The following is an 18,261-nucleotide window of genomic DNA, read 5'->3' as shown; positions in this document are numbered from 1 at the left end:
GGCTTCGATCTCGACAATTTCGCACTGGAGTCACGATAGCACAGACCCGTGGCCTTGGTGAAGCACTACCGGCTGGGTGAGTTCCCTGTCTCACAGTCCTCGATCCACGCCGCGAGCAGCGTTCCCCTGTTTCCGGAAACCCCCTCGTCTCCGTTCGCACTTGCCGCTCCTTTGCTGATGCCGCTAGTCCCGAACAGATCATGCCGGTCACGAGCTACTTTCCACCTGATCATGACCGCGCTCCACCGGTCGCAAAGGACCCGTCGTCGCCCTCGTCGCCGTCGACGTCTTCGTCCCGCCGCACTTCGAGCTATACGGGCCCAACCTCGATTCCTTCGGCACCAACGCTGCCCCGTTCGACTTCGAGTCAATTGTCGATCCCACACTACGTCTCTGGCTCGGTTCCGCTTTCCCCAGTCGCGAGACGCAGGAGCAGCGCCGTATCAGACCTCGACCAGGATGCCATCAAACAGCTCAGCGCGAGGGCAAAAGAAGCAGAACGTCGCGCACAGTGGGAAGGCAGCAAATTGCTCAACCTCGAACCTCCCACCACTCCGCCTCGTCCGCGACTCGGTCAGCGTACCACCTCGAGTTCTTCCTCCATCACGACCGAGTCGATGCTCGGCAGTTCGCTCTACGAGACTCCTCGATCGATGCGCACTGCAGCTGTCGATCACCCTGTGCGCCAGTCTTCACTCGATTACCCCTCGTCTCCAGTGAGAGCATCGCCACGTTCACCCAGGTCGAGAGACCCGTCGTACGCCTCGTCCGTAAATACCAACGCTTCGAACCTCGATGCAATCTCGGAGTTTCTCGCCGACGAGCCTCCTCGGACTCCACGATCGCCTCACTCGACCACGAGCTCGCGCAGGAGCGTCAGGTCTAGTCGCAGCGCTCGCATGTCCACCATCTTTCCCTCGAAAGCTTCCGGATCACCGATCGTGTCGCCCACTCGCTCGACGTTCGACTCGTCATCGTCTGAATCAGATCTCGACAAGGATGACGACGAAGAACTTGCGTCCATCTCTGCGATTTTCGCACCCCGACTCGTCAAAACTTCAGAGGTGGACCAAGTCGTGCGAGAACTGAACCGAGAGAAAGAAGGTGTGATTGAACGACGTAGGAGGATGGAGGAAGAACGCAAGAGGAGAGAGCGAGGCAGGACCGAGAGCACGAGTGACAGCAGCAACGGCGCGAGCGAACAAGATCGTTCGAGAACCGAGAGTGCGACGTCGGATGCCAGTTTCGCGAGCATGACCGCAGTCGGCCCTCCACCTCTGCCTCCTCAGCCACCGGTGATTCAAGAGGAGGATGACCTCGTGGCAAGGATGAGAGCGCCGGGAATGGAGCGAGATGATACCCTCAAAGCATCTAGCTACGGCTCGAGCGGACCAGGCTCGTCGATCGGAAGCGGTACGCGGGATACCGGTCAAGTCAAGAGTATCGACGACATCGTTCGGGGTTACAAAGCGCTCGGAGTTGGCAACGAAGTCAAAGGGATCCTCGAACGGCGCAGATCTTCAGTTGCAGGTCTCTCGATTCAGCAACCTAGAAAAGACCCGTCACTCGACGAGTACCAGTATCCAACGCCCCTGTCTCCACCCGCGACGCTCGATCAACAACGCCCATTATCTCCTGCCTCCTTCGCAACAGGTACCTCAGCCTCGTCCCAAGATCAACATCTTTTGCCATACGTTCCATTCCCGCTGCCACCGACTCCCACTTGGGAACGCGTCAAGATCAAATCGATCGACGAGATCATTGCCGAACACGCAGGATCGAGCTACCTGAACAGGATCAAGCCTTCGCCTTCGACCACTCCAGTAACGGCATCTTTTCCTGCTGGTAGCCGATCGAGGCAGCTCAGTCACATCTCGTCAGCGTCCGAGAGGGACAGTGTCTCTTCTGCGGACCGCCTACCTCGCTCGAGAGAGATCAGCAACCGTAGAGAATCTTCCGTCTTCTCGTCTGGCTCGATTCCACTCTCGCCTAGTCTGATCAGCGCACGAGAGCCTTCAAACGCCAATCTCGATTCCTCACTTTCGAAGACTGCCGACACACTTTCCGTCACCTCGTCCAGCAGATCGATTGTGCAACAATCTCCTTCACCCCGCTCAAGCTCCCCTAACCCGAGTATCGAGCCGGTTGCTCCTGCTTCCCCAATTACTGGCTCTCAGGAGCTCACAGCTTTGCTCAAGTCCCCTCGACTCACTCGACTCGTCACGCTAAACCGCGCACCCAATTCGGGTCTCACCGTTTCGCTGTCCGATGTCGGATCGCCTACTGGACACCCAGTCCTGATCTTTCTCGGACTCGGTTCGGTTCGGTACATCCTAGCATTGTATGACGAGTTGGCCGAGATCTTCAACCTACGCCTCATCTGCATCGATCGTTGGGGATTGGGCAAAACGACCGCTGTACCCGATTCTCAACGAGGTGTTCGTGAATGGGCTACGGTCGTGGACGAGCTCGTCCAAGATCACCTCGAACTCGAACGGTACTCGATTTTGGCCCATTCGGCAGGAGCACCGTACGCGATCGCGTCTGCCTTGAGCGAAGCGTCGAGACCCCGAGTTTACGGTACCGTTCACCTGTTGGCCCCGTGGGTTATGGGTTCTCAAGGAGGTCTGAACGCAGACAGTCTTGCGGGCATGTACAAGTACCTCAAGTATGTGCCTTCCGGGGTCCTCAAAACCGCTCAGGCTGCCGAATGGAAAATCCAGGGATGGAGGTTGGGCAAAGGACCGGTCGAAGATGGAGAAAAATCGTCTTCGGCATCGGCGCCGGGGTCCTCCGAGGAAACAACCCCTGCACGGGAGGTCCGGAGGGACTCGTTCGCGTCACTTGGAATCGTCGGAGGGGACCTCGACAAACTCGAGAAAATGTATCCCGACGGCGGAATCCGATTGGCAGGTCCTTCCAACGTGTCAACTCCAGTCAAACGTAGCAGCGCTTTGACGACTCCGAAGCGGAAACCGAGTTTGTCGGTCAACGGCAAATCGTTCCTCGGTGGAATCTTTGGAAGCGGCAAAACGGATACGAGCCTGCCCAGTGACGATAACGTGCCCTCGTCGAGGACGCCCAACTCGATCGGCAGGAGAACGTCGTCTTTCTTGGTCAATGCACGTTCAACTTCGACGCCGCCACCTCCCCTGATCTCGAGCCCGACAGTGCGGGCGTCTGGATCGACTCTACCTTCGACCCCAACTTCTGCTTCGATCAAAGGGTTGAGCGAAAGATCGCCTTCTCCTGCTCTCTCTTTACAACCTTTGCATGTCGTCCGCCCTAGCTCGGTATCGTCTTCGTTACTCTCACCGGCTTCACCGACCTCGTTCTCGACTCCACCTCCTACCACTCGAAGTTCCATCTCGCCCGACTTGTTGATTTCGGGACTCTTGCGAGCGTCACATGCCGAATCGCTCTCGGGTTCGACTTCGGACTTGCTCGTCCTACTCGATCGCAACGCTCAGTCGCTTCAACCTGCGCTCGCGTACAAGGACATGTCGAACCCGGTTCGAGTGTGGTATGGGGATCGAGACGACCGAATCAGCGAATCGAGCGTCAGGTGGTTGGAGACTGAGATTGATCGGTGCACGGTTCAGGTGGTCAAGGGGGCGGATCACAACATGATGACTAGTAAGAGGGTTTCATCTCTTTGTCCCTCTCTCGTCAAAGCGCGCGGTTAGCTCATCAACAAATGTTTTTGGAACTCTCTCTCTCTCGAAAACAGATCATCAGGTCATGTTTGAAGTCCTCGAGAGTATCTCGAACGAGGTCGCGAGTTGCAGGACATAGCTAGACATTCTTTTCCGGTCCCATACTACCGCGGAGTTGAGCGGTGGACGTTTTCTCCTTTTTCTGCTGAGCGTTTTCTGACCGTAGCATCATCTGTTGTCGTAACACTGTCCCTTCCTGGTAATTCTTGAGGCGACGCGAATGAGAAAAAAAAAATGCTCGATCTTTGGTCGACGCGACGGGAAATAACGTGTCAGTCACCGGCCGGCGGTGATTCGCAGGCGCAGTAACTTTCATCGCAGAAGACCGACCACGTCTCCCTTGTGTGCTCGGCGACTGAACAAGCTTGACCCTGACGGAATCTTTCGACGGCCCTTGATGACCTTCCGACGGCCATCGAGTCCTTCGTCCAGTTCGTTGTCACCCCTTAACGTTCAGCAGCAACAACGCGCACCTTCCTCTCGATCTCGTAGTCCTTCACCTCCTTCACCTTCGTTCGACCGGTACGCGCCCCGACCTCAAGGGTTGCCACTGTACTCGGCACGTGGGAACGAACGAGACCCGATGCAGGTGATCGACAGTTCAACCGCGCGTCGCCGCGGTCCTGGAATCGTCGACAATGGCACCACCGATTCGGACCTCTTGTTCGATCGAGACGAGGACAAACATGATGATGAACATGCAACGAAACAGGGCAAGGCAGAGAAGGAATTGGGACAATGGCCTTCGAGTGGGATTGGCATGGAAGGCAGGATCCCAGAAACTCGTCAACAGTTTCTCGCAAATGGAGGTTCAGACGGTCCTACAGGGGGAAAGACAGGTACGACGAGGCCAAAGAACAAGTGGGATCAGATGATCAAAGAACCGAGCAAAGTCACCTGGGTCAGTCTTTTTCGATCGTGGCGGTGCTCCTGCACCATTTCTCTAAGCGTTGACGCTTTCTTTCGTCCCTGTTTCACTCTGACGACTCAATTTTCTGAATACAGAGTGCCGTATTGCGAGAAGTGGTGGCAGACTTGCGAGCCCAGATCCCGCTCATCGTGTACACAATTCTTGCGCTATTTACGCGACTGTATCGAATCGGAGCAAACAATACGGTCGTCTGGGACGAGGCGAGTTGCTACACTAGCTCTTATTCCTTTCGCGAGCGAGCCCCAGAAACTCATTCTTGGAGGTCCCGCAGGCTCATTTTGGGAAATTCGGTGCTTACTACTTGAACCGGACATTCTTCTTCGATGTGAGCTTAGTCTTAAGCTCTCCACAAGGCTGCGCACTGACTGTTCTCCTCCCGGGATAGGTGCATCCGCCATTGGGCAAAATGCTCGTAGGACTGTCGGGTGCGATCTCTGGGTTCGACGGATCGTTCGACTTTCCCTCGGGCGCGGTCTACCCCGATCACGTACCCTTCCGAGCGATGCGAATCATGTTGGCGCTACCTGGTATTGCCATGGTGCCGCTTGCTTGGGGAACAGCAGTCGAGCTACGCATGAGCAAATGGGGCAGACACGTCGTCACTTTGATGGTCCTGTGTGGTGAGTTCAACCATTCTTCGAGCCTTTATTATCAAGTAGAAATCGGCCAAATTGACTTGGATTGAACACACAAGATATCGCATGGCTTGTGATCTCGCGCTTCATCCTGCTCGACTCGATGCTCCTCTTCTTCACTTTCACAACGGTCTATTTCTTGGCCTGCTTCAACAACCAGCAACGGAGGTCAGTCACACCCGCTCGAATTGTATAACTCCGGAGCTCACCCTTTGATACTTCCTGCAGACCTTTTGAGGAGGAATGGTGGATCTTCCTGACCCTGACCGGTATTTCCATCGGCTGTGTCGCTTCGTGAGCTACTCGACTTTTGAATTCACAAACTTCGGCACTGTTCAACTGACACTGTCGTGACATTCCAGTGTCAAATGGGTCGGACTCTTTGTCACCGCACTCGTCGGAATTTACACTATCGAGGATCTGTGGAACAAGTTTGGAGACCTACGCATGAGCTTCGTGAGTATGATTCCGTCTGGTCTGAATGTCTGAACCATCAGAATCTGACCAGCAGACTGGCTCGTAGAGAACCTACGTCCGGCATTGGATCGCACGCATCCTCTGCTTGATCGTGATCCCCTTCTGCGTCTACGCGCTCTCGTTCAAGATTCACTTCTTAATCCTGAATCATTCTGGGCCTGGAGACTCTCAGATGAGTAGTCTGTTCCAGGCACATTTGCGTGGCAACGACTTTGCACAAAATCCGCTTGGTTCGTGGCACACTGTTCTCATCGCCTTTCTCTATACCCTAACGTGAAATGGTTGTCGGTAGAACCTGCTTTCGGATCTCGAATTACGCTCAAGAACATGGGTTACGGAGGAGGCTTGTTGCACTCTCACGTTCAAACCTACCCTGTCGGTTCTCAACAGCAGCAAGTGACATGCTACCACTACAAGGACGAGAACAACGAGTGGACCTTGACTCCGACTTGGGAGGCCGATGCGATTGACCCGAATGGCGATCTCGTCTATTTGCGACACGGCGACACGATGCGCCTCGTACACACCTCGACCGGTCGCAACCTACACTCGCACTCAATCGCTGCCCCCGTATCGAAACTTGCGAACGAAGTGTCCTGTTACGGCAACGCAACTGTCGGAGACTCGAACGATTACTGGACCATCGAGGTCGTCGACGATTTCCTTAGAGGAGCCCGTACCAAATTCGATCGAATTCATTCGCTCTCGACCAGGCTTCGGTTCCGTCATCTCAACAGTGGTTGCTACTTGCGCGCTGCGAACGCAGTGTTGCCGCAGTGGGGGTTCAAACAGGTCGAGGTTAGCTGTGAGAAGGAGAACAACCCCAAGGACGAGCACACGTACTGGAACATCGAGTCGCACTGGAACGATCGATGTACATTCTTTTGTCCATCAAACAACATTACGTATAGTCTGACTGACCCTCTGATACGCCGACAGTGCCATCTGGAAACCAAAAGCTGTATCGCTCTCCCTTCCTACGAGACTTCTGGCATTTGAATGTCGCCATGATGACTTCCAACAATGCGCTCGTACCCGATGCCGACAAAGAGGACACGATCGCTTCCGAACCATTCGATTGGCCGTTCCTGTGGAACGGCATGCGCATGAACGGCTGGCAAGATTTCGGGATCAAGTACTACCTCGTCGGAAATGCAATCGTGTGGTGGATGGGAAGTGCAAGTCTCTTCGTGTGGGTGTTTACACTCTTGTGGCACCTGATGAGGTTCCAACGCAAGATCAACGACTTTGCTCCAGGTGTGTATTTGGAGCTCTTCGAGCAAGCTGGCACAAAGAGACACCGGCTGACCAGTAACTTATTATGATCCGCCAGGCGAGTGGAACCATTTCTTGTATCTCAGCAAGATCGCTTTCGGTGGTTGGGCTTTCCATTATCGCAAGTCTTGGACCCTCTCATTCTGCTCTTGCGATCGTAGACTGACCTAGGGATTGCTTTCATGGAAACGCAGTTCCTTTCCTGATCATGGGACGTGTCACGTATCTGCATCACTACGTGCGTGTTTATGCCCCTCTCGCCTGCCAGGTCGTCATCAAGTATAATCTCTAATCTCCTCTCTTGCAACAACAGCTACCCACGCTGTGGTTCTCCGTGCTCATGGTCGGAGTACTCCTCGATCACTTTGTGTTCAAATCTCGAAGGTTCACCGAACGCACCAAAGTAGGAGTGTTTGCACTCGTCGCTGCGAGCATCGTTGGAACGTTTTGGTTCTTCCGAATGTGCGCTTGGGGAATCGAAGGACCTGCGAACCAATTGACTGGCAGGAAATGGCGAGAGGTGAGTGATTTTTCTTGTTCTTTTGATTGCTTTTTCACCAATCCTTCCGAGACGGCTTTTCCCCGTCGGTGAATGAGAAAAATCCTGGTCACTGACGAAACGACAATTTGTTTTGTCTTTGACTAGAGCTGGAATCTCTACGATTAGTTAAGGGGGAACAAGTGAAAACAAAAAACGACAGAAAGAATCGGTTCTCTTTCTATGACTCTATTTCAATTCGCTACACCCTGCAGACGAACCCTTCTTACGCCTCTCCGGGAACTGATGTTGCGAGAGAAGGATAGAAAGAAAGGAGAGATCGTCAGGAAGACAAGCGACTCCAAAGTTGTGTGTTGTGTCTTGCATCATCTGCTACCTCCTACTCTACCCAACACGCCTCTTGCGAGCGCTCCTACTCGATCCCCAACCTCCTCGACCGTCCTACCGACTTGATCGAGTCCGAGAGTCGTCCCCAATCCTCCAGACATGACTCGTCTCGAGTGAGATTGAGGTGCTTCTTGTACTCCAAACAGTTGAACGGGAACGACTTCTCTAAAGTATTCGAGGTGATTCAAGTACACTTTGCCGTACAACGTCGAGGCGAACCAGGTTTGTAAAGGTGGAGACAGGAGGAACCTGCGAGGTTTCGGAGTTGGGGCAGGTGGTAGTAACGGGACGAGTCCTGGAGTGAGAGTCAGGATGACGTCGAGCGCGGTGGTTCGAGTGGGACAGGTCGAGATTTGTGGTGACAATTCTGACAAGAGTACGAGAATTGGATCGAGCGGTAAACTGTTTTCTCCGCGGCAGGATTTCATTTTTTGTTAGCGACAAAATGAATCCCATGAAAACTCAAAGACTTGAAAGAATCGGACACTCACCCTTCCCTCCAACTCGCGACCCACGTTTCTGTAGGTACAAATCCATTCTTGCCTACAAACGGTCCTGGATCTTCGACCCCTGAACTCGTTCCCGAATCAATGTTGAGACTCAATTGAGACAAGTTGACCGATCCCAACGCGCTCAAACTCCTCTCCCTTCTCTTGCCGGCCGCTTTCTCCGACAACAACGAAGGCGCTTCTTCTGTGACTGGACTCTCTGGAGTAGAGTTTGTAGAGAACGTTGAAGAGATGCTCAATCTTGGCGAAGTCGAGAACGATTTCGTCGCCGGCGGCGATGACAACAAAGTCGTGGCCGTCGTTTCTTGCCCTTCCCGAACTGGTTCCAGATGTGGGGATGAAGCTTGTTGTCGTTTGCGTCGTTCAGCACGCAACCGACGAGCTTCAGAGACGCCCAATTCGAGTGTGAAGTGGGACAAGAGTTCGAATCGCTTGTGCGTTTGAAGGAGGGCGTACAAGAGTCGAGAATTGAGCGCCAAATGATGGTAGACGATATTGTTGAACGTCTCGAGCAAGTCTGTGTCACGATAATCAGGAGAGCGATATTAGTTCAGCATTTGAGAGTACCACGAAACGACTGGACTGACAATAGAGTAACCGAGGATTGCCTTCCTCCATGAGGACCCATGAAGGGGCAGAGAAAGCGAGCCAGATCCTAACGAGTCGAGTACTCGCCTCGTTCCCAAGTTCGACAATGTATGGAGAGAGGTTGTCAATCGAGAGTACGATGGAAGGATACAGGGTCGACAACCTTCCCGACTTGTTGGACGATGGAGACAAGATGAGCGAATGAGCACCCATCTATTCGCAAGAGTATCAGAGATGTCAACACTCAGGATCAAGGTCGAGAGCGACTGTGGTCAAAAACATACACTCAGGAACTCGATGAGCGTAGTAGAATCGTCATCGATCAGTCCCGCGCTTGCAATTTGGCGCTTGACTAGCATTTTCCACTTGGAGTGGTGTATAGTGCTTTGCAAAGGGTTGTTGAGGGCTTGCTTGAGCGCGATCGCATGAGACGGATCTTGTAGCGCCAGAGTCGAAGTTTCTGCTGTTAGAGTTTGGATCAAGAACGATGCGAGTCGCACCAGTCCAAGTTGAGCTGGACATTGAGAATGCATCAGTACAATCTCGACTAGAACAACCGGAATGATGACTCACTCTCGTCTTGTCTCCATTCGTTCTTGACGCTTTCCAATACGGCGACAACCTCTGCCCACCTTCCACTGCCCGCTTGACTGTGTGCCCGGACGAGCCAAGTCGAGAATTTCTTGTTCCCGTCGATCAATCTCCACAAGACAGTCAAAGCTTCGACAGTCCATCCCGAAGGTTTCGTCCGAACCGCCGACTCCGAGGATGCTGTCGACGCGGATGTGGAGCTCGAGTCGAGCGGGTTTTTCGGAATCGGGAGTGAAAACGAGATGGGCAAGATCGAAGGTGGAACGAGCGCAGAGTAGACATGCGAGAGGAGACCCGACATCAAGAACGAGAAATCCTGTGGTCGGTGAAGTTTCGACAGATAGAACCCAAAGAGGTTGTTCGATTCGACTTGTGCGGACGAGGGTTCGGGTGCGTGATCGATCATGACGATTCCAAGGAATTGCAAGCACGTCCCGATCAGGAGGGATTTGACATCTTCTGAACCTCCTGAGTTCGCGTGATTCGATCCAGTTCCACCTGCGCCGGCTCCGGCAAACGCCGCATCCTGAGTCCTGCGGGCAGCTTCTACCGCGAATCTCGTAGCGCTCGCTCTCAATCCTCCTGCATCCAAACCTCCAGGACTGGTTAGACCTCCTCCTGCGTCGCTTGACCAAGTATTGTCGTATGCGCCCGCTTGGCACGCCGTGTTGATGACGCTGCACAGCAAGCATAGGATGATGTTCTTGTCTTGTCCGGGAGCGAGCCCTGCACGCTCGAGTGCTTGTCCCGTCACAAGTACATGTCGGAACCGATTCGGAACCGACGGGAACGAGTGCGGTGAGGTCAACAGGGATGGGAGCGAGACGAGGACAGTCAAGAGTCGTAGGATCTCGAATCGACACGCGATGACCGAGTTTGGGGTCGACGGCGAAGGACTCGTAGGGAAGGGCAGCGCAATTCCAGGTTCCCTGTGAGTATGTCACAGGAGGCGTCAGCACAATCACTTGTGGACTAGAAGCGTGATGCAACGTTGTGTGCGTACCATATCGAGAAGTTGACGACGGAGTCATCTTGCTTGTGCTCGGATGGCAAGGTCAGCCCCGGAACGAACAGCAAGTGGATCAAAGTTGCGATGAGTCGATCTGCGAGGCAGGGACCCTCTCGAAGTGAGGATGTCGCATCCTCGTCGGGTCGAGCCGCCTCTTGATCGTCTTCTTCGTCGTCTTCGAGGACGAACTGGCCTTCTGGCTCGTCGACGGGTTGGGTCGGCTCTTTGGATTTCGATCCGGACCGTTTCCAGAAGATCTCTTCCTCGACGTGATCGATGGCGCCATTCTGGGGTCCGAGCAGGAGTGGAATCAACCTCGTCAAGACCCTGATGCAGTTGAGGCACTCTTTGCCAAGATCTCGTCGAGTCGAAGGTTCCGTCTGAGGGAAGAGAGGGTGTTGCAGCAAGTCGAACAAGCGATTCGAGGTGTACTCGAGCAGGGTAACAAGGTTACGCGGGTTTGAATGGAGGGTCTTGAGGAGGAGCGCATTCGGGAGGAGGTAGAGCACATCGGACGGCGAGTCAAACAAGGTCACGTACTACTCAGTGCAGAGCGACTGTCAGCGAGATGGTTTGACGAGTGGGCAAGGCTGAGCATACTTGGTGCCAATAGGGGTCTAGCGGCATGAATGACGCGGGGTTCAGTAAAGCAATCAATCCTAAAGAGGTAGATTAGCCGACGCACCATTAATCTCGAAGGTCTGTCGAAGCGATCGAGGGTCAGCATGCGCGAGAGAACGAGAAGGGAGGGAGGGAACGGACCCTCGAGCCTGCCAACAAGTCTCCTCCCTGGCCCGGTTTGCGGAAATCGAGTTTGGGATCAGGGCCACTGCGCATATGCACGTACATGATTCAGGCAAGTGTCAGCGGTTCCGTCCGAGTGCCGGAGCGTAGGCGAGTGTTGGATGATGCGAATGCAAGCGAGTGGGGGAAGGATACGCGCGTGAAACCCTGTGCAGCGACAAGGGGCTCACAATAGCTTGTTTCCGAGCTGGGTGGACCATCCGAGCATCCTCGCAAGAGTCGTGTGGGCGAGAAGCCCGGATGCACAGCAATTGCAAGCAGTTGGGGAATTCGATTACAAGAGCTATCCTAATCGAATTGATTTGCTTGCGAGTGCACCGACTGCGTCTTGCTCGCTACTTCCTGACCACCCTCTAGTCGTCTCTCTCTGAACCATGTCGTGGCGCGGTGTCCTCTCGTGAGTGTTCCTCAAATCAGATTCTGGTTCGGAGTGAGTGCGGCGACTGACGGCAGACTTGCTCGACCACTTGATCATCTCGTCCCTGTTCCCCCCGACTCTCTCGCGTACTCGCACGCTGCTCCGAATGCTCGATCGTCCTCTTGTGACTGTCTACTCGATGCTATCGACTCCCTACACCCTGGCATCCGCCGTTCCGAACGCCTTTCTCGCGTCGCTTTGAACGTGGATCGCTTGATCTCCTCAACCCGAAATCACACTCTCCCTCGGCATCTGCGACCCTCTGTGTGCACAACCTCGGTACTTTTGCTCGCAATGTCATATGCTCGCCGTTTTCGACAGGTTCAACAAGTACGTCCAAGTTGCCGCTCGTGCGACTCGTCAAGCCCTCAAGGAGGAGCAACGAGTTGCCGCCGAGAAGCGTGGCGTCGTCACCCTCAAGTACCAAAAGTGGGATGCTGGCAAGGCCTCTGCCTCGGTGAGTTCCCATTGAACTTATATTGACCGACAGTATCTGACCCCTCTCTTCTCATTTTCCACGTCAGGAATGGATCGTTCCCCCTGCGGAAGCTCAACACTAAATCACACACTCTGGTCTTTTGAGAGTGTCTCTTGTTGGGTCGAGCAATAGAAAGGAATTTTTGAAACTCGAGCAGTGTTCTGTTGAAAAAACCCGAAAAGCGTTCAGAAGAGACTGTAGCCTCCGCGCGTGGTAGAAGCAGCAATCCTTCTTGCGTCTCGCCTGGCCTGAACCTTTCTGGCACGATCAGACAGTCTTTCGGAGTTCGAGAGAGTCGAGCAGATCGGGTCTCGTTCGACGGACCTCGCAGGTTTTTCATTGCAGTCGGACACGTTCTAGCCGCGTCATGAGCGAGCTAACGACCTCCTCTATCAATTCGTGCTAGCTTGCCTGTAGAAGAAGAAGAAGTTGAGATGCCGCAAGACGCTCGCTTCCGAAAGCTGGCTTTCGATCACAGCCCCACACCGTCACATCTGTATCTCTCGCGCTCTCGGCGCTCATAGCATCGTCTATCGTCACGCAGCAATGGCGGAATGGAGCTTTGTAAGCCTCTCTGATTCCCTGTCCCTTCCTGCTCACGTCATGCTGTTTCCTCGATCTGCCCTTTCGCCTGACCTCACCGTGTTTGACTCTCTGTTGGGATCCTGTAGATTCAGAAACAGATCCTGCTCGGGGATGCAGCTACTGGCAAATCAAGTCTATTGGTCCGATTGACAGATGACAGGTTCTTGCAACATAGTGAACCGAGTGAGTTCATCCCTCCCTCTCGATGGTCCTGTCTGGATCCAAACTCTTTCGAAAGGCTCTACCGGAGAACATCACGAAGCGGCAAAGATCTGAAAAAGTCGATCCTCGATGACTCTTTACATCACGAACCCTTAGCTCACTGGATGCGATCGGAAGAAGCTGACACAACGACTCTACTTTCGAAAGCTATCGGCGTCGAGTTTGGATCCCGCTTGATCGCCTTGACCGAAGGTCCCGATGCTGGCAAAAAGATCAAACTCCAAATCTGGGACACTGCAGGACAGGTAAAAACCGTCCTCGGTTCAATCCGTGTTTTTTGTGGAGAACTGACAGTTTGTGAGCTGCAGGAATCGTTTCGAGCGATCACGAGGTCTTACTATCGAGGCGCGGGAGGTGCACTCTTGTGTTTCTCTCTGACAAGTCACCAATCGTTTCACAACCTCAAGTCGTGGTTGAACGATCTCCGGTCGTGGGGAGAGGAAGATTTGTTGATCCTCGTCGTTGGGAACAAAGGTGACATCACGACCGAACTCCAAGGCGACACGATCGGTACGGGAGAGAAACGGGAAGTGACGAGGGAAGAAGCCGAAGAGTGGGTCAAACAGGAAGGGTTGGCCGGATACGTCGAATGTAGTGCCAAGAATGGTCAAGGAGTCGAGGAGGTTGGTTCCTTTCCCTCGCTCTCTGTCTTTTGTCGACCAGAGCTAAGGGCGGACTTTGATCGTGACAGGCTTTCAACACGATCACGAGATTGGTGCACGAAACTCAACGCAAGAACCTCGATGCGAAAGCTGCCAAGAACGGCAACTACCGTGGCAACTCGATCATCCCATCCCTCGACATTCGAGGGACTGCAAATGGTGCGAAAGGGAGCTGCTGCTAGATCCTCCTGAGTGAGCATCATGTGTCCCCTCGGACAATACCCCAACTCCCGCCTGCACTTCTCTCTTCATTGTTGTTTTGTACTGCCCCTTTTCCCCCATGAGTCGATAGAAGTCCACGTGCGAAACTTGTAGCTTGGTCGGATTGTACTTGACTCGATAGGTGAGTTGCCTCCCCTGTACCATTCGCCTTCTGACTGACTGATTGACTTTTGTCCTTTAGTGTTCGATACTGAACAGCATATGTAATTGTACCTCGACATCGGAACGAACATGACCTGGGGTCTCTCGTTGACAGACGGTCAGCGACTCGTCGGGTTGAAGCGAATCCCGTGGTCGCCCTAGAGCGGAATCAGCTCGCAGCATCATCATGATTGCTGCAGGGCTTGAAACGCACAGATAATCGCCCCGAAGTCCCTTGCGAGTGCCAGCGATTCGCGAAACAAAATCATAGTATATATATTATAAGACTCACTCAACTCGCATGAAGCACTTGTGGTTTAGTGGTAAAATCGGGCATTGCCATTCAGTCTTGCCTGGCCCCGGGTTCAATTCCCGGCGAGTGCATTCTTCTTTTGTTGCTGTTCCACTTTTGATCCTACAAGCCGCCACCTTCTCATCATCGCCCTTGTGAAGCCTTTCAAGGCGTACTTTTTTCGCTCGCCAGCACAGTTGTCATGCCTTCAAACCACAGCATCTATCGTCGGTCCCGCGAGAGAATCACCGACCGTGCTTTACTTTTTCACGCAGCATATCCCGTTCTCTGGCCCATAGTGTAGCGTTTGCATTGTTCTGTACCTCCAAAAGAAATCACTGTGTATCTGAGCGTCAGGAGGCATTCACGAGAAGGCGCAGAGACAAAACGGGAACAAAGGGGGCCAAGCTTGGAGAACAAAGGGAGTCGGCGTTTTCTTCCTTCGTTCGGTAAACGTCGAGACTTTCCGCATCTTATCGAAACAGGAGACGTGAGCAAGTGTACGAACTCGATTACTCCGGGACCATACTCTTGCGCACAAAGGAATGCTTTTTTTCTGCTTTCTTCTTTTCGTTGACTTGCTCTCTCTCTTTCTCTCGCAGAGTATCAACATCGCCGCGTTCTAATCATGCGCTTACCGGTCGTCGAGGAAAGAGCAGAAGACTTAGAACCCCTGCTTGAATCGACCCTCGCGATCACTCCTCCGGTTTTACCCTCTCCTTCAATCATGTTCCCATCCTCGAGTCCAACCCAGTTCGAAGAACCATTCGATGTAATCCCCCATTTCCCACTCCCTCCAATTCGTCGTCGAGTCCCCACTCGAAAACCTCCTCCAATCCCACTCTCGTTGTCTCGTAACAATGCTCAAGCTGGTCTTCCCAACACCAGTTCAAAAGTGATCGATTCATCATGTCCTGCCCTTTCCCCCTCGTCACCGAGTTCGAGTGTCTCTTCACCCATCTCTCCAATCTCGATTTCGGAACCTGTCCCTCTTGCTCAGCAGACGACTTTTGCTATTCATCCAACCTTGTCATCTCTCGAGCAAAAACCGATCGAAACCTTACAAGAGGAACAAGAAGATATGATCGATCCTTTTAAAAACCACTCGACAACAACAACAACGAAGACGACGAAGAAGAACAACTTGGAATCCTTCGAGGTTGATGATGGGAAACGAGCTTGGAATTTACCAAGTCCTACTCAAACTCGACATTTCTTTGATTTGCAAGACTTGTTTGAATCTCAGTACCAACTCTCGACTCAACCTCCTCGTCAGCCTCAACAATGTTCTCGAGAACAATCAAGACGGACGATTGAAGGAGGAGGAAGAGCTGCTACAGGTGGAGTCAAGAAACGGTTGGTACCGAGGTTCTTGCTCGATTCGAGAAAGAGGGAGAGAGAACTCTGAGATCTAGGAGGACGAGGACACATATTGCAAGGCGAATTGAGGGTAGACAACAACATAGGTAGGGGTTACACTCGGTGAAATTTCGCAGGGGATGATCAGGTCTCGGCAGCCGGCGGGATGGGTAGATCGAACCCTGGAGGCAGGAAATGTTCGAGGGATACAGGAGGTACGGGTTGTTGTGCAGCATCTTGCACGAGCAAATCGGTCAACATGCCTGAGAATGAAAACGAGGTCAGTTTCTCCTCACGCACGGGTACAGAAAACACATTCTGTCCAAGAGAGCAGAGGGGTTCTTACCTATTGCGACGAGTGCACTCGGTTCAAACGCCCTTTCGACGTTGGTCCAAGCGTGTTTGCGGGCTCCGATCCTCGTACGGGTCTGTTTCACAAGTTTGACGTCGTCCGGAGGGAGATTGGGTTGTTTCAGCAAACGTTCCTCGTGGGCGTTGAGGGACTGGGTGACCGAGTTGAAGTGGGACAAAAGTTGCGGGGGTAGGAGTGGAGTTGTGGTTGTGAGCGCGGGTACGAGCGCGTGGTGAGCTGCGTAATGCTCTGCTGCGTAGAGATGCAGGGATGACAAGAGTGACTGCAGCAAGTAATCGCAATCAGTTGCGCGACTCGGTTGATAATGCTCGAGAAACGACTGACTCCAGACGGGTAACCTGGGGCCAAAGGAAGGTTCAGTATGCGAGGTGTGCATCAGAGATTCGAGAGGAAATGTCGCACCTTGCGGCAACGGGGTGCGGTCAATCACTGTACGCTTCGTTGTCTTCTTTGCGGGTTCCTGCGCGCGAGGATGCGGTTCATGGTCAAGGTCGACGGAAGCGGCGGGTTCGAGTCGACGGCGTTTCTTGCTCAGCTTGCGGTCATACTTGATGCGGTAGTTGCGCTTGTTGTGCTCGACGAGGTGTTCGTGCTCGAGGTGCTGTTCGAGGAGGTACTGAGCGGATCCGTGTTGAGTGAGCGTCGAGAGTTGCGCAACCGCCGCACGGTCACTCGCGGTCGAATGCAGGGGATCGTACGCCGACGCAATTCGAGGCAGTGTCGGTAACGACGTGTAGATCGACGCGGGCTCCTTCTTGCTCGACATGGACAACAGAAGATGATGAAACATGAGTTTCCCTCGCTCTCCCTTCTCGATTTTCCCCCCCTTTCACACCTTGTTTGCGACATGTCGACACCGACAGAAGGCTCAGCTGCCGCTTCGACCCTGACTCCGGCCCTGTTCAAGCGGTTACACCCTCGGCCGTACCTGACCAAGTTTCTCGATGAGCGCGTTCGACCCGACGGTCGGCCCGTAGGCCAGTCTGACGACGTGTGGCGTGAAGCGAGCGTCAATCTCGGTACGTACACCGACTCGATAGCGAGAGGCTAGTGCACTGAAACCTTGGATCCTCCAACCTTGGGAACAGGTTCCGTCTCGACTGCACCTAGTTCCGCTCTCGTACGGATAGGCAACACGACCGTCGTCTGTGGGATCACGCTCGAGATTGCTCCACCCGACCTCGCAACTCCGTACCAAGGATTCATCGGTTCGTCTCTCTCAGTCTTGGCCAGTTTACTCGTGACTGAACCCTTGCGTACCGGTGATGACAACAGTACCCAACATCGACCTCAGTTCCCTGTGCAGTTCGAAATTCAGACCAGGTCCCCCTTCAGACGAATCTCAAGTCGTGTCTTCCCGATTGCACGACATTCTCGAGAATTGTGTCGACCTCGAATCTCTGTGTATCGAACCTGCCAAGTCTGCGTTTGTCGTCTACCTCGACCTCGTGTGTCTCAACTACGATGGCGGTGTATTGGATGCAGCCGTGTTGGCTTCGCTTGGCGCTCTGAGATCGCGTCAGTATCCATCGTCTGCGATGCCGTCAAGCATTCCAATGCTCATAAACCGGATCTCTTGTTGCAGTGCGACTGCCACAAGCGACGTATGACCAAGATACGCACGAGACGCTATGTGAACCCATCTCGACCGAGAACCCAGGACACCGGATACGACTCGACGCTCAACCCTGTGCCGTCTCGTTTGGCTACTTCAATGGGTAATTCCTCTCTTTTCATTCTCCCTCCCTCCTTTTCATTCATCTCGTTCAAACTGACGATACCCTATTGATTGGAAAAAAAAAAAAGACATTTGTTGCCTGATCCAACCTTGTTTGAACACGAATTGTCTGCGACTCGAATCACGATCGTGATCGATTCCACCACCTCGACATCTTCTTCTTCTTCTTCGACGAAATTGTTGGGAGTTTATCAAGCAGGTGAACCGGTCGTGGCAGGACAGAGAAAGATGTTGGAGACGTGTCTCGAACTCGCACAGGTTCGAGCGAAAGAGTTGCAGCACTTGTTGACTTGATTTTGTTGACTTGATTGTAAACACAAAAACCCCATCATCTCATATCTCGTGATAGC

The 18,261-nt window shown here is 53.3% G+C and overlaps 7 protein-coding genes across 7 annotated transcripts; 5 read left to right on the top strand and 2 right to left on the bottom strand.

The window, feature by feature from the left end:
- Positions 1–200: 200 nt before the first annotated feature.
- On the top strand, positions 201–3,795 carry JCM15063_000116 (alpha/beta fold hydrolase; the record flags this gene model as incomplete). Its single annotated transcript, XM_076679285.1, has 2 exons — positions 201–3,636; positions 3,731–3,795. 2 exons carry the CDS (start codon positions 201–203, stop codon positions 3,793–3,795), a joined length of 3,501 nt encoding a protein of 1,166 aa, XP_076533594.1.
- A 318-nt stretch (positions 3,796–4,113) lies between these two features.
- JCM15063_000115 (uncharacterized protein) lies at positions 4,114–7,701 on the top strand (the record flags this gene model as incomplete). The annotated part of the gene is made up of 14 exons (XM_076679284.1): positions 4,114–4,617; positions 4,722–4,847; positions 4,919–4,972; positions 5,033–5,267; positions 5,342–5,450; positions 5,511–5,576; positions 5,645–5,738; positions 5,806–5,989; positions 6,052–6,633; positions 6,699–7,016; positions 7,093–7,155; positions 7,229–7,272; positions 7,348–7,554; positions 7,681–7,701. The coding sequence occupies 14 exons, from the start codon at positions 4,114–4,116 to the stop codon at positions 7,699–7,701; spliced, it is 2,607 nt and encodes an 868-aa protein (XP_076533593.1).
- Positions 7,702–7,898: 197 nt separating this feature from the next.
- JCM15063_000114 (uncharacterized protein) lies at positions 7,899–11,629 on the bottom strand (the record flags this gene model as incomplete). The annotated part of the gene is made up of 10 exons (XM_076679283.1): positions 7,899–8,322; positions 8,412–8,946; positions 9,017–9,230; positions 9,302–9,531; positions 9,591–10,537; positions 10,612–11,156; positions 11,218–11,234; positions 11,303–11,318; positions 11,380–11,446; positions 11,592–11,629. 10 exons carry the CDS (start codon positions 11,627–11,629, stop codon positions 7,899–7,901), a joined length of 3,033 nt encoding a protein of 1,010 aa, XP_076533592.1.
- A 1,234-nt stretch (positions 11,630–12,863) lies between these two features.
- Positions 12,864–14,215, top strand: JCM15063_000113 (Rab family GTPase; the record flags this gene model as incomplete). Its single annotated transcript, XM_076679282.1, has 6 exons — positions 12,864–12,881; positions 12,989–13,085; positions 13,272–13,369; positions 13,433–13,747; positions 13,816–13,945; positions 14,190–14,215. The coding sequence occupies 6 exons, from the start codon at positions 12,864–12,866 to the stop codon at positions 14,213–14,215; spliced, it is 684 nt and encodes a 227-aa protein (XP_076533591.1).
- Positions 14,216–15,069: 854 nt separating this feature from the next.
- Positions 15,070–15,849, top strand: JCM15063_000112 (uncharacterized protein; the record flags this gene model as incomplete). Its single annotated transcript, XM_076679281.1, has 1 exon — positions 15,070–15,849. The coding sequence occupies one exon, from the start codon at positions 15,070–15,072 to the stop codon at positions 15,847–15,849; it is 780 nt and encodes a 259-aa protein (XP_076533590.1).
- A 95-nt stretch (positions 15,850–15,944) lies between these two features.
- On the bottom strand, positions 15,945–16,939 carry JCM15063_000111 (uncharacterized protein; the record flags this gene model as incomplete). Its single annotated transcript, XM_076679280.1, has 4 exons — positions 15,945–16,063; positions 16,147–16,435; positions 16,498–16,511; positions 16,576–16,939. The coding sequence occupies 4 exons, from the start codon at positions 16,937–16,939 to the stop codon at positions 15,945–15,947; spliced, it is 786 nt and encodes a 261-aa protein (XP_076533589.1).
- Positions 16,940–17,020: 81 nt separating this feature from the next.
- JCM15063_000110 (exosome complex component RRP43) lies at positions 17,021–18,205 on the top strand (the record flags this gene model as incomplete). Its single annotated transcript, XM_076679279.1, has 5 exons — positions 17,021–17,192; positions 17,262–17,381; positions 17,449–17,691; positions 17,759–17,891; positions 17,980–18,205. 5 exons carry the CDS (start codon positions 17,021–17,023, stop codon positions 18,203–18,205), a joined length of 894 nt encoding a protein of 297 aa, XP_076533588.1.
- Between the last annotated feature and the right edge of the window lie 56 nt (positions 18,206–18,261).

Source organism: Sporobolomyces koalae (genome assembly GCF_050403365.1).
Source record: "Sporobolomyces koalae JCM15063 DNA, S_koalae_JCM15063T_v1_ctg21, whole genome shotgun sequence".
Classification (NCBI taxonomy): domain Eukaryota; kingdom Fungi; phylum Basidiomycota; class Microbotryomycetes; order Sporidiobolales; family Sporidiobolaceae; genus Sporobolomyces; species Sporobolomyces koalae.
Note: the sequence above shows the minus strand (reverse complement) of the source record. Positions and strands in the feature narration are given on the sequence as shown.